Source organism: Phragmites australis, chromosome 7 (genome assembly GCF_958298935.1).
Source record: "Phragmites australis chromosome 7, lpPhrAust1.1, whole genome shotgun sequence".
In the NCBI taxonomy this organism is placed as follows: Eukaryota; Viridiplantae; Streptophyta; class Magnoliopsida; order Poales; family Poaceae; genus Phragmites; species Phragmites australis.
In genome coordinates this window covers 13775455-13786327 of record NC_084927.1, presented here as the reverse complement: position 1 = coordinate 13786327, position 10873 = coordinate 13775455, and the positions used below count along the sequence as shown (strand labels likewise).

General features: G+C 45.2%; 2 protein-coding genes across 5 annotated transcripts; both read right to left on the bottom strand.

Moving 5' to 3' along the window:
* Window positions 1-5057: 5057 nt before the first annotated feature.
* On the bottom strand, window positions 5058-9835 carry LOC133923999 (uncharacterized). Of its 4 annotated transcripts, none has more exons than XM_062369340.1 (8): window positions 9475-9833; window positions 9263-9345; window positions 8302-8463; window positions 7754-7922; window positions 6898-7643; window positions 6111-6333; window positions 5585-5681; window positions 5058-5431 (listed from the first exon to the last, which is right to left on the bottom strand). In XM_062369340.1, exons 6-8 carry the CDS (start codon window positions 6273-6275, stop codon window positions 5175-5177), a joined length of 519 nt encoding a protein of 172 aa, XP_062225324.1. In that variant the 5' UTR covers window positions 6276-6333; window positions 6898-7643; window positions 7754-7922; window positions 8302-8463; window positions 9263-9345; window positions 9475-9833; the 3' UTR covers window positions 5058-5174. The 4 variants fall into 4 exon arrangements, with proteins under 4 accessions (XP_062225324.1, XP_062225325.1, XP_062225326.1 ...); XM_062369341.1 differs by having other exon boundaries at window positions 6898-7637; XM_062369342.1 differs by lacking the exon at window positions 6898-7643 and having other exon boundaries at window positions 9475-9835.
* On the bottom strand, window positions 7453-9606 carry LOC133925404 (uncharacterized). Its single transcript, XM_062371341.1, has 4 exons — window positions 9475-9606; window positions 9263-9345; window positions 8302-8463; window positions 7453-7459 (listed from the first exon to the last, which is right to left on the bottom strand). The coding sequence occupies exons 1-4, from the start codon at window positions 9604-9606 to the stop codon at window positions 7453-7455; spliced, it is 384 nt and encodes a 127-aa protein (XP_062227325.1).
* Window positions 9836-10873: the final 1038 nt, after the last annotated feature.

Genomic DNA, 10873 nt, shown 5'->3' with positions numbered 1-10873 from the left:
ATAAGTGAAGATGTTGAAGACTATCAAGACGAGGTTGTGACGTTCTAGGCGCGTGTCTCCCGGTCAGTTGCCTGCAGTGTTGTTAGGCACCAGTGCTTCTGTTCCGCTGTAGATATCTTGATAGAAGACAATATATGTCAATTGCTATAAGAGTTTAACATTTATCTTATAAAAGTATTGCTTTTGTTACTTCACATGTGACGTCCTTATGTGTGTTGAACATCCTGGGCACACATAAGCCGTATCTGGTTTTAGTCGTTAAAACCGGGTGTGACAGCACCACGAAAGATGGAAAAAGACAGAATGAGCTACTCAGGACCCAACACCGGATCCGGCAAATCATAACCAATACCACCGACCTGAAGGGCCGCCACTACCAACCGCGCCTCCAGCTTCTCCAGAGGATGCTGGGCCAACGATTGCTCGATCTCTCCACTCTAGACAAGAGAGGAGGCCATAGTGAAGGCCCTTGACGCCTCCAGGCGCAGCACGAAGTTGTCTGGGGTCAACACCCCGAGGTCAGGGCTCCTCTCAACCGCTCCAAAGGGACCCTCGACGGAGGGCACAATACCTATGACACCAGCTGCCACGGGTAGGTCACCAGCTGGCTCGGGGCCCCGCAGAAATGAAGCCATGTCCCCTGGGACGTCCCACGGATACCCCTCCTGAGGATTCCCCGATCTTTGCTGGGCCTCCGGGGCCTCGAGGGGTGGAGTCAAGGACACATCCACCTCAAAGGTCGCTACAAAAAAGAAACACAAATCAAGATCCGAGCGCACGACCAAAAATAGGATATGACTAATGAAGCAAATCACACATAGTTCCTCTGAACCTCTTACAGGAGGGCCCATAGCATCCTCAATGTCCGAGCCAACGATACCAAAGTCATAGTCCACGGAGGTCACGCATCTCCGTTGGCTCTGGTCATGACCCACAATATCCAGGGAGGCCCGGCCCTTCCCCCGGTCATCACTGCCACCCTGGCCCTCGCCTCCGGACTGGTCACTCACGCTCCCAACCCACCTCAGGCGCTTCTTGCGAACTAGTGGCACCTCCGATGACTCGGCCATTGAACCGGTATGCGAGCCTCCGAAGGCTGAAGGTCGCCAGGGCTGGAGCCTCCTCGCACGAATGGGAGGGCCTGCACGTGCTCGTTTTGCAGTAGCCCTAGGCTCTGGAGGATCCCACCATGCCGGAGGCCCCACACCGAGGTAAAAGCAGACATAGTTGTACTGCTCCCAGCTCCGTGCCAGGGCCACCCGCCGCTCCCGCTCCACGAGAGTAGGGGGCCCAGCATCACCTCCGCGACCTCTGTCGCACGCTCCAGCGGGAGGCAACTCTCTGGAAGAAAAAAGACGGCTCACATCGATAGATCAAAAACCAAACTACAAAGGGAACTCACCAGCACTGACGGGCGGGCCGGAATACACCTCCAGCCACTCTTTCGCACCTTGCTCAAAGATGCAGTTCCAGCCTGTTTGAAGGGGCCGAATGCGCAACATGGTGAACTCCTCCACGAGGTCACGCATGCTCATCTTTTCGGCCACCCTCCGGAGAAGGGCCAGCTATGAGGTGAACTGGTCATCCATAATCCCCGTCTCCGGCTCCAAAATATATGCGATGTCCCGGTTCATGGAACGAAAGGGCGATGCAGGGCCAACATTGTAGTAGAACCACCGCTACAACCAGCCGGTATACCACCGGTTGTTTTGGAGAGGAGTTTGTTCTGGATTGTTATGCTCTTCCACTTGCCGGGTATGACATGGTTCTAGGAGTTCAGTGGCTCAGCTCGCTAGGACCGATTTTATGGGATTTCGCTCACCAACGCATGTCTTTCCTTAGTGATGGCAAGAACATAACATGGATGGGCGCCGAGGCATCTCCTTCATGAACTCTTCATGCTTTATCATCTGAGGCGGATTGCTTTATGACAGCTTTGCTTCAAGAGTATTCCATGCTGTTTGCGGAACCCCAAGGATTACCACCACAACATTCTCGTAGTCATCATATTCGCCTACTTCCTGGGACAACATATGTGGCCGTGCGTCCCTATCATTATGCCCATACCCAAAATGATGAGCTTGAGCGACAGTGCGCTGACATGCTTTGCAACGGCGTTATTCGTCCCAGTTCTTCGGCTTTCTCATCCCTGGCGTTGCTCATCAAGAAGCAAGATGGATCATGGCGACTTTGCATTGATTATAGGGCATTGAATGAAAAGACAATTAAGGATAAATTTCCGATTCCAGTAGTGGAGGAATTGTTTGATGAACTATGTGGCGCAAAATTTTTCACCAAGCTTGATCTGCGTTCAGGATATCATCAAGTGCTTATGTTCCTAGGAGATATTGAGAAAATGGCATTCCGAACTCACCAAGGTTTGTTGAGTTTCTTGTCATGCCTTTTGGATTGATGAATGCCCCGGCGACATTCCAAGCTCTTATGAATGATGTGCTTCAACCCTTTCTCCGACGGTTCGTGCTCATATTTTTTGATGACATACTTATATATAGTGCATCTTGGTCGGAGCATCTTCGCCATGTGCGTTTGGTCTTACGCAAATTGTAGGAGCATCAGTTGTTCTTGAAGAGGTCAAAGTGTTCCTTTGGGGTGCAATCTGTGGCATATCTTGCTCATGTAATCTCGGAAGCTGGGGTGGCCATGGACCAACAAAAGATCCAGGCCATGCTAGAGTGGCCTTTACCTTCTTCAGTTTGGGCTGTGGGCGGGTTCTTGGGATTGGCCGGATACTATCGACGGTTTATACGTGATTATGGCGTCATAGCAGCCCCACTTACTAAACTTCTCAAAAAGGAGGGATTCTCTTGGTCGACAGAGGCAGAGAGGGCATTTCATGCATTACAAAATGCTCTCACATCAGCACCGGTATTACAGCTGCCTTCTTTTGATAAGCCATTCGTTGTCGAGTGCGATGCGTCTGGATCTGGTTTTGGTGCGGTGCTACATCAGGGAGGTGGGCCGGTCACTTATTTCAGTCATGCCATAGCTCCACGTCATGCCAAGCTAGCAGCTTACGAGCGTGAACTCATTGGATTGGTGCAAGCTATTCAACATTGGCGCCCTTATCTTTGGGGGCATCCGTTTGTGGTATGCACCGATCATTACAATCTCTGTTTTCTTTTAGACCAATGATTGTCTACAATTCCTCAACATCAATGGGCAAGCGAGTTGGTAGGGTTCGATTTCTCGGTAGAATACAAGCCCGGAAGCACCAATGTTGTAGCAGATGCCTTGTCCTACCGAGACACAGATATGGGAACATCGGCAATGGCTTTGTCTATTCCTCAATTCACTCTTTTTGATGATTGAAATTTTGGCTGATGAGGACTTGGTAGCCTTGCGCACAAAAATTATGGCGGGTGAACAATAGGGATAGTGGGGCATCATCGATGATTTAATCACATTTGGTGGACGCATTTTTGTTCCAACCTCGTCACCGAGCTTACCGGCGATTCTAGCAGGAGCTCATGGTATGGGGCATGAAGGGATTCAGAAAACTCTTCACCGTTTGAGGGCTGATTTCCATGTTCCCACGGACCAGCAAGTGGTACAAAATTTTGTTTGGGCATGTGTGACTTGTCAACGCAACAAAGGAGAGCAGCTCCAGCCCGCAGGTTTGTTGCAACCATTGGAAATACCTTCAGCTGTGTGGGAAGATATTGCTATGGATTTTGTTGAGGGTCTTCCTCGCGTCAACGGGAAGTCAGTCATACTCACGGTCATTGATCGCTTCTCCAAACATGCTCATTTTATCCCATTATCTCATCCTTATACAGCTCACTCTGTGGCCCGCGTGTTCTTTGATGAGGTGGTCCGCCTTCATGGGATACAAGCTCAATTGTAAGTGATCGTGATCCGGTTTTTACTAGCAATTTTTGGGGCGAGCTCTTCAGGTTAGCTGGGGTTAAACTTCAGTTCAGTTCGGCTTTCCATCCTCAATCAGATGGCCAATCGGAAGCCACCAACAAGATCATAATTATGTATCTCCGTTGCCTTACGGGTGATCGCCCTCGCCAATGGCTTCAATGGTTGGCTTGGGCTGAATACTGTTATAATACTTCATTTCAAGCCTCCATTCGGACATCGCCATTTCAGGTAGTTTTCAAGCGCCCTCCTCCTTCTTTAAGGGCATATGAACCAGGTGAGGCGCACCTTCCTGCAGTTGAGCATTCTATCGCTGATCGAGATGAATTTTTGGCTGAGATACATGAGCGTTTGGAACAAGCACAGTAGCATTACAAGCACTATCCTGATCGCAAGCACAGGGAAGTGCAGTATGAAGTTGATCAATATGTTTGGCTTCTCCTATTACATCATCCTGCTGCATCTTTGGAAGTTTGCAACCATAGTAAGCTTGGTCCTAAGTACTATGGGCCCTTCAAGATCATGGAGCATGTGGTTCAGTATGAAATGGCAAATACTAGCAAAGTTCAGTGTCCCGTAGCAATTTTCGCCTAGAAAATGGCACATTGTTCACCCTCCAAGCCATCTTGATGGTGGCAGTTGCTCCTACATGGATCTGCCTCCAATCACTAGGCCAAAATCGCCAATATTTCTGAAACATGACTTAGCCTAGCAGAAGCTAGATTCTGGACATCATCAATCCCAATCAAAGTGTCCGTATGGGTTTGCTCCCACCAACTCTTCAAGATAGTCATGTTCAATTCAAATTTCTCAACTGAAGACAACCGTCTTGATGCAGATCCCAAAGCTGTGAAGAGCTACCCTTTCTCATCCAATACCAAAGAACAAGGAAGGCACATTCATGCCATTTGGTAAGTAGTCACATGTTAAGCTTACATGATGGGAGAAAAGGTACCCAACTAGAACACAATTGTGAAGATTGTGCATCCACCAAGCCATCATTATGGTGGCAGTTGCTCCTAGGATGGTAGGACTAGAAGAACAAATCACATCATACTAGTTCGGGGTTAGACTCGGATGATCCTTTCACCAACTAACCTCGCACTAAACATCATACTAGTTCTTTGGTCACTTCATTTCAGTATTGACATGCTTGAATGAAAACATTATGATGTTCAATGCTCTTAGCTTAGAGCTGACATTTTCCCATATAACCGCTGTTTGTGCGCATGCATCGCTACCATCTATGATCTCTCTATTTTTCATAGAGTGAACAGAAACAGAGACAATCAGTCGAATGGAAAGCCAAAAAATTTGTTGATCAGTGTGACAACTTGCTTGGCATCTCCTGGCGTGTAAGGTAGGAGAGTATTCAGGTCCATTGCCTCAACTGTCTCTTGCAGTGTTTGTGGGCGGGCACAGAAAAGGTGCTTCCTGTCGGCTAGTTCCTCCGCTAACTCGCTCTGGTGATTATCCATAAGATCTTCATTCACAACAACAATAAGAGGTTTGCCAAGTTGTAGTGTCTCAAATATGCTTCCAGAACCTGTCAGAACAAAGCTTGTTACCATTGACCAGACTAGCTAGTTACATTTGGTGCGATACATCTGCTTCAAACAATACATATATATAGGTTAAGAATACACAACTAAATAATACATCTGCTTCACTTAATACCATTATAGAATTTGACCATTACCTGCATGACTGATGACTAAGGATGCTTCTCTTATGTAGTCAGCAATGCTTGGTGAAAAGGTGAAATAATCAACTTGAAGAGTTGAATTGCTTGAGACCTGAATTCAATAAGAACAAATGAAATTCATTACGTTTCCACGGAGTTAGGACTAAAAGAAAAATTGTCAAGACTTCTGAGCCTAGAATAACAAATTCATCAAGAAGAACATGCACCAATGAGCAACAAGTCCTCATCCTGCCCTCATGAGCCAAAAAAAAAAACATGAATCCTTTCCTTTTAGACTAAACACATATAAAGGGCATGAGCCTAGAAACGCTAAACAGGGGTACGGTCAAGTCACCTAAATGTTTAAAGCTCAGCACTACTGAAAAATAAATATATGAATTGTGCAAACACAAAATTTAGGAACAGCATAACATCTACGGTATCAACTACAAGATCTCTAATCTCAACTCAATTGATATAAATATTAGTCGTACTCCTTAGACCTGTAGAACTTATCAAGAGTACAGAGAGAAAGTGTTACCCTGGACGGCATGTATGTCCCTCGGCCCATCTGAATAAGAAGATGAGTGTAACCCCTCTGAAGTAACGCTTCTTTCACTTCCACAGACTCTACTGCCTTGACAAGAGCATCAAAACATGTAGTCCCTACGGTGACAAACACCATTCGCCTTTCTGTACCTTCCATTTCTTCCAAAGTACGCACTAAACTCTGTAAAAGTACAAGCTAGCATGCAACACAGCACCTGCAAGGAAATCAATATGATGTCATGGTGTTGAGACTCAACGGAAATGAGCAGTTAGAAGAAACTCAAGTTCACCACTTCACAAATTTTAGTCCAACTGATGAGCATAAAATGCTCAACACTGGCTTCCATCTGAATTCTGAATTGAAATATGCAGAGCAGCACTACAATTTTCTGGCATAAATAGTCAAACTTTCTACCAAAAGAAAAGATCTAGAACAAAATAATGAATAACTTCCATGCTGCTATAAGGTGACCTATATTTCTTAGAAAAAAGTTTCCCTCTGCGATAAGGAGCACAAATAAACTCCATGTAGAAGAGAGAATCGATCAATGTCTATTAGTCTATCCAATTGCAATTTCAGTTAGACATTGCAGCATGGAACCAAACTACCAAAGGGCATTCCCCTTGGTGTGCTTGTTCTCGAGAGATTTAGGAACATAGACAGAAATCCCACAACCACTCTACGTAATTCAACTTGTAATTCGTACTACCACTTTTACTTGCATCCAAATTTCTTCCGACTTTCTGAGCCGACGAGTAGAGTTCACAGCTGGCCTCACCTCAACTGATCTGCCGCCGCTAGCGCATGAAGAAGACCTTCCTCCCGCCGCGGCAGGATGCTCGTGGGAACCGGCCCCCGAGGGAACAGGGGTGCAGCCGAGCTCGAGGTTGCTTGGATCCCCTTTTTCAGAGGCGCCGGCGCCGGAACGGTCGGTGGTGGTGATCTGGTTCGGCGATTCGATCGGTCTCGGGCTCCATTGGCCTCGTAAGCAAGCGTTTTTTGGGCTGGGCCTTTCTAACGGGCTTCTTACTGAGCATAAAGTAAAGACCAGAATACAGGAAGGCCCCCTTCAAAAAGAAAAACAAGGCAGCGCCACTGTTGATCGTTCGTTTCACTGTATTGCACCTGTCCAAGGTCTCAAGGATTTTCTTTTTGACAATTCCTCAAAAAAAATATTTTTAACAATTGAAGTAAATCCTTTAACGATTCCAGAATAATCAGTTCGGCACAAGGTTATGGTTATGCGACTTTTTTTCTTACAAATGCTGGTCATGCACCTGAAGGTCTGGAGTTAGATTTCTTCTTATAAATGCTGGTCCTTATGCCATCACATTCACAGCCTAAAGTGCAAAAACACAGTTTACGCAATTGTTACAAAATACCATTTCTCCAGACAAATGACATTTAAAAGGCCATACTGATAAGAAGATTGAAAGTTCGCAGCTCAGGTCATTCGCAGTAAATCTCGGAGTTGCAGAGCTTAAATATGTGCAAAAACAGTCGACAATACACGTACGGCTACATCTAGAAAGCAAGAATTAGCCAAATCCAAAGGTTTCAAACTTTCAATGTGCATAAAACTATCAACATGACCATCTCATCTTCATTAGCTGAATAGTATTCGTTGCCCTCACCTGTAAATGGTGTACAGAGACCATATAGCACTGCCATGCACAGGTACAATGCCCCATGGCTAGACTGAATTCGGGCTTGACAAAACTTCTTGATCCAACAAATCCGACTCTTGGCTTTTCCGCATGCTTCCTGTCAGTATAGCCTAGTCAAGAATCACCATCACCAGACCTACATACAGCATGGAGCATGCCACAAACACCTTAGGGCTTAGGTATAATGACATCAACAGGACCTCAAATAGCAACGAAGACAAAAAATAGGAGACAAGAGTTCCCAAAAGTCTAATGTCACAATATTTTCCAAAGGAAACAGTATATCAAACAGCTTCCATGATAATATGGTACGGTTAAGCATAGTTTTGTACTTCGTGAACTTATTTATACTCTTGTTTATTAATTACTATGTACAGCTGTCAAACACATAAGAAAATTGTAATTGTACAAGCAACTCATTATGAGTCATGGAGCCTGACTAGAATATGCTAATATGTGGGCTTATGCAAACATATTAATTTACAAATAAAATAGCAATGGGGAGACAGACTTACCTAGAGGATTCACCCATTAAACTTGCCGAATCAAATATTTTGTCATCTGTTAAAGATTGGTGTGCCTTGTGGCTTGTTGAGTGTCCCGAAGCATCATTCCCATCAATACTATGCAGCTTTGCTTCCAGAAGGGCAAGAGATGAGTCCAGTTTCACTACCTTCCTGGAAAAGGGCAGTCCATAGTTTTAGCAGCATAGGCATGAGAAATAATTACGATTTAGGATATGGCAGAGTTTAGAAATAACCAAGCAATAAATAACTTAGGAAAAGCATTGCAGATTTTCTGTATACTATCCTGCAGGAAAGTCTAGTCATGAGACACGAAGTTGATGCTACTTACAGTTCCAAGTTTACAGCTATCAAGAATATATCAGGTTAGAAACTTTAATTGTATGCTTATCACCACGGCACAAAGAGTTCCTCAGCAACAAACCAAAATATTTTGTATTTTTACGAAGTCGTGATATTTTATCACCATCAAATTCACGCTAAATTGCCAAATGCCAATAACAACATAATATTCACTAAACCATGACTCTAATTTGAGATGAACCCTTGAACAAAAAAAGTAGAAATATTAAAACTAATTCGATAAAACATGAATTCTTGAATGTCTGGCAGGGAATCATCACCACACGCTTAGGTAGTGCATAGCATGAAATCAGCAGAAGTTTGTAACTCCAGAGGGATTTCTATTCCCTTGAATCAGCACAAAATCCGTAGCTGTAAGCGGAGTCAGTACTTGTTTCCCCGCAAAATGTGTACCTCTACAGGGCCTTCTACAACCCCAAACAGAATTCGAAGAATATGATCCAGTATTCCTTTCCTAACAAAATTCACCAACTCCTCAAATGTGCCTAATAACCAACCTAAAGTTATCTAGTGACATCAATCCCAGCACATACAAAATATAAGCTCTAGTATTCTCCCCGAATTCACAGGAAATTCAGTCATCATTTACCTGTGGAGGAGCGCGAGCTTGTCGTTGCAGAGGGCAGCGAAGGAGTTGAGGAACTCCACCGTGTTCGCTATGAACATGTTCACCTACAGCGCGGAGGAGATACACGCAGATCAGTGAGCAGTCCGCCGACAAAAGAACAAGCGGTTCGCCTCGGCGAAGCAACCACCAGATGGGGGAAAGAGACTGGAGAGGAAGGGGAGGGAGAGACGGACCAGGTAGATGGTCCTCTGGTCGGATACGGTGACAGCCCTTGCGCTCTCCCCGTCGTGGTCGTCGCCATCTTCCGGCGGCGCCAGCGGATGGCCGGGAGCGCTCGCCGCGGCGGATCTCAGGTGATGCAGCATGGCTTCTTGCTAGAGGGAGGGAGTGGAGCGAGGACGGCGGCGCTGGCGAGGAACAGCGACCGCGTCAGCTACAGAAACGGAGAAAGGAAAAAGAATATCATTAACAAAATAATCGCAGAAATAATAGCCAGTCGAACTCCCATATTTCCAGGATCGATCTTAGTTTCTTGGAGCAGGAGGAGCATCAAGCTCACGTCTTCGAAGAAGCATCAACGATTCCCAATCTTAGGGCAACTTTGATAGCTTATCCGTTAGAAGTTTCTGCTTAACTGAATAAGCCGTCATGGTTATTGAATTTTAGTTGTTAGTTTTTATTATAAAATTTTAGTCTTTTAGCATATTAAAAATTAAAAAAATTGATTTCAGTTTTTAGTTCATTTTAACTGCGGCCGCTTCCTCAGTCATTTAAAACTCACCAAAAATCAAGATTAAAAATTAACCGTTTGAATAGCTTCTGGCTCTTTTTTTTTTTTAAGGAAAACCACTTTTAAGCCTATCCAAACGGGAGAAGTCCAACTCATTCATCCTGCTACAAACGAAACATCTGGTGTCCTCTATTTTAACTCTCCTTTTTCTTATGAGGATAATTTTAACTGCTAGAATGCGGATACCATGCGCTAGTCTCCACACAAATTGGTTTAGAATCAGTTAGATTTGAAACTCTTACGAGTAGTGACTCAGCTCGGCACCCAAGGATCACACTATGTGTCAACCGAAGTGCCATCATATATCATCTCCTCTAGATGAGCTCAGAGTAGACCCACTCAGGATCATAGGTATATAGCATATATCATCTCCTCTAGATGAGCCCAGGGTAGACCCACTCAGGATCATAGGTATATAGATATATATTTAAATTTTTGTGAAAAAATTAGTACATATATTAATATGTATCAAGTATTAGATGTGGCATAACTGCCAGTATGCAACACCCCACCCAGCCACTCCACTGGCTCACAGTCTGATCTGACGACCCAAGGCCCATATTGGGTCTCAAGTCCTCATACCCATACGATAACATGAATACAACAGATGGCAACAACTCCACATATCGCTCTTCACCTCCATGACTGCACGAAACCTAGAAGCAGGTCGATATAGATATGGAGGACAGGATCATCGGGCACGTCGTTGGGGATGGTAGAGGCAACGTGAGTGCTAGCATTAGGGTGGTGGTGGGCCTGGGCGCTGTCGGGGCCAAGGCCAGGGCCATTGGGCTAGGCGCTTGTCTCTATCCGTTTTGGGCTAGGCGCTTGTCTCCATCCGT

Coding starts and splice junctions, on each gene's coding strand:
- LOC133923999 (XM_062369342.1), bottom strand. CDS start 6,275: ATGGAAGGTACAGAAAGGCGAATGGTGTTTGTCACCGTAGGGACTACA. Junction 5,682..6,110: donor GGACATACATGCCGTCCAGG/GTAACACTTTCT, acceptor TATTGAATTCAG/GTCTCAAGCAATTCAACTCT. Junction 5,432..5,584: donor CTTAGTCATCAGTCATGCAG/GTAATGGTCAAA, acceptor TTGTTCTGACAG/GTTCTGGAAGCATATTTGAG.
- LOC133925404 (XM_062371341.1), bottom strand. CDS start 9,606: ATGCTGCATCACCTGAGATCCGCCGCGGCGAGCGCTCCCGGCCATCCG. Junction 9,346..9,474: donor ACCAGAGGACCATCTACCTG/GTCCGTCTCTCC, acceptor TCCGCGCTGTAG/GTGAACATGTTCATAGCGAA. Junction 8,464..9,262: donor AAGCTCGCGCTCCTCCACAG/GTAAATGATGAC, acceptor GCCCTTTTCCAG/GAAGGTAGTGAAACTGGACT.